This window comes from Apium graveolens, chromosome 9 (assembly GCF_009905375.1).
Source record: "Apium graveolens cultivar Ventura chromosome 9, ASM990537v1, whole genome shotgun sequence".
Lineage (NCBI taxonomy): Eukaryota > Viridiplantae > Streptophyta > Magnoliopsida > Apiales > Apiaceae > Apium > Apium graveolens.
The window spans coordinates 285,226,185-285,228,027 of record NC_133655.1 but is presented as its reverse complement, the minus strand read 5'-3'; the positions used below and the strand labels follow the sequence as shown (position 1 = coordinate 285,228,027).

General features: G+C 34.7%; 1 protein-coding gene across 1 annotated transcript; it reads left to right on the top strand.

Annotated features, from left to right (window-relative positions):
• Positions 1-681: 681 nt before the first annotated feature.
• On the top strand, positions 682-1,567 carry LOC141682712 (dehydration-responsive element-binding protein 3-like). Its single transcript, XM_074487408.1, has one exon. It carries the CDS (start codon positions 795-797, stop codon positions 1,428-1,430), a length of 636 nt encoding a protein of 211 aa, XP_074343509.1. The 5' UTR covers positions 682-794; the 3' UTR covers positions 1,431-1,567.
• Positions 1,568-1,843: the final 276 nt, after the last annotated feature.

Here is a 1,843-nt window from a genome sequence, read left to right as displayed (position 1 = left end):
ATTATTCAACTGATATAAGATCGAATTCTACAAATAATATATTATTAAAATTATAATATATAGTGATAAAAATGACCGTATATCGCACGAGTTATATATTAATATTATTGATAACCAGACAAGTTCATTACAATAAATTTCTATGAAATTTAAATTCCTAGACAAAAATCTGCATATCAAATGACCTTTAGATGAGAAAAACTCGAATGATTAAAGCATTTTTTTATTTAGTGTTCAATGAGTATTTCGCCCATGCTTCAATGGCCAAACTATAAATAAGCCGATTCCCTCCGTACCTTATTATTTTTCTCATTTCATATATCGAGACTGTTCATAACATGAGACCCCATAAGACAAATTATTTTACGCATAATCTGTAAGAGTAGATATAGTCACAAGTGATTTTGTTTGATTCATATTTATGAGTACTTTAATACGGTGAAATTTTTATATTTTATATTAATACAAAATTAAAAATATTAACTATAAAAAATGTGTGTTGGCAAACGTGATAAACGCAAACCGGAAAAATATTAAAAGACTGAGGGGTAGTAATTAATATTTGGTTGCGTCATGAATAGTCCAAAATCAGGGGACCCAATTGTACGAAATGGCCCCATCTCCCTTCCTCAACTTTTCCGTTATAAGATGTGTTGTTTCCGGTTTATAAATCTTGCATTCCATTTTATTGTCCACCATTTATATTCCCCTTCTTTTTTCTCTTACATGAATTATCTTTCTTCAAATCTACTATTGCGTCCATTATTTTGCTTAAAACCGTCGCGTATTCTACAATGAGCAGCTCGAACTCGTTCTCGTCTTCCCCAAAATCAAGAAACAAGCCGGACAATTCATCCGACTCGATCAAGAAACCGAAAAGAATACGAGACGGTACCAAACATTCGGTTTATCATGGAGTAAGGATGCGCAACTGGGGTAAATATGTGTCGGAAATTCGCGAGCCTCGTAAAAAGAGTCGCATTTGGCTTGGTACATTTAGTACAGCCGAAATGGCAGCTAGGGCTCATGATGTAGCCGCTTTGTGCATTAAAGGTAACTCAGCGATTCTAAATTTCCCGGAACTGGCAAACAGATTGCCTCGTCCAGCTTCGAACTCGCCTCGAGATGTTCAAGCTGCTGCAGTAAAAGCAGCTGCAATGAATCTATTCGATACTACTCCGTCACTGTCACCATCCTCATCATCAACTCTATCATCTTCAACTTCTCTTTCTTCTTTAGTTTCTGCTATTGACTTGTCTGCTTCTGATGAACTAACTGAAATCGTTGAGTTGCCGAGCCTGACAGGTTTCGACTCGATTGAGTTGAACGACGATTTCGTCTTTACGGATTCGGTTGATGGATGGTTCTACCCTTCTCCATGGTCTATTAATGACAATGATGGTGAAGAACTCAGCTTTCCTTTTTTCTAACTAGGGCTGATTAATATGTGCAGATATGTTTATGTAAAAAATTCTGTTTAATTTGTTATGTATATTTCTAATTTTAGCCCTTAAAAATTTTATTTCAAAGGGCTAATTAATTTGTAATGAATGTTCTTTGAATATCAGCGTAGCATCACCGGAAAGCCCGTTTTTCTTGTAGTGATAAACTGTTAATGGAATCTAAGTTCATAGTGTTGTTAGGAATATGAAGTGCTACACTTGGTATAATCAAACCACTATGCAGTGGAAAAGTGTCTTCATATCATATTTTCATGACAATTTGTGGAGTTAAACTTTAAAGTGAAAGACAGTTATTTTTGTCTGCTTTTCTGTTTGTCTATATGTCTAGAAAATGATTGTTTGGCATATGGTTTGTTCATATTGGACAAATAATTACAACC

Coding starts and splice junctions, on each gene's coding strand:
- LOC141682712 (XM_074487408.1), top strand. CDS start 795: ATGAGCAGCTCGAACTCGTTCTCGTCTTCCCCAAAATCAAGAAACAAG.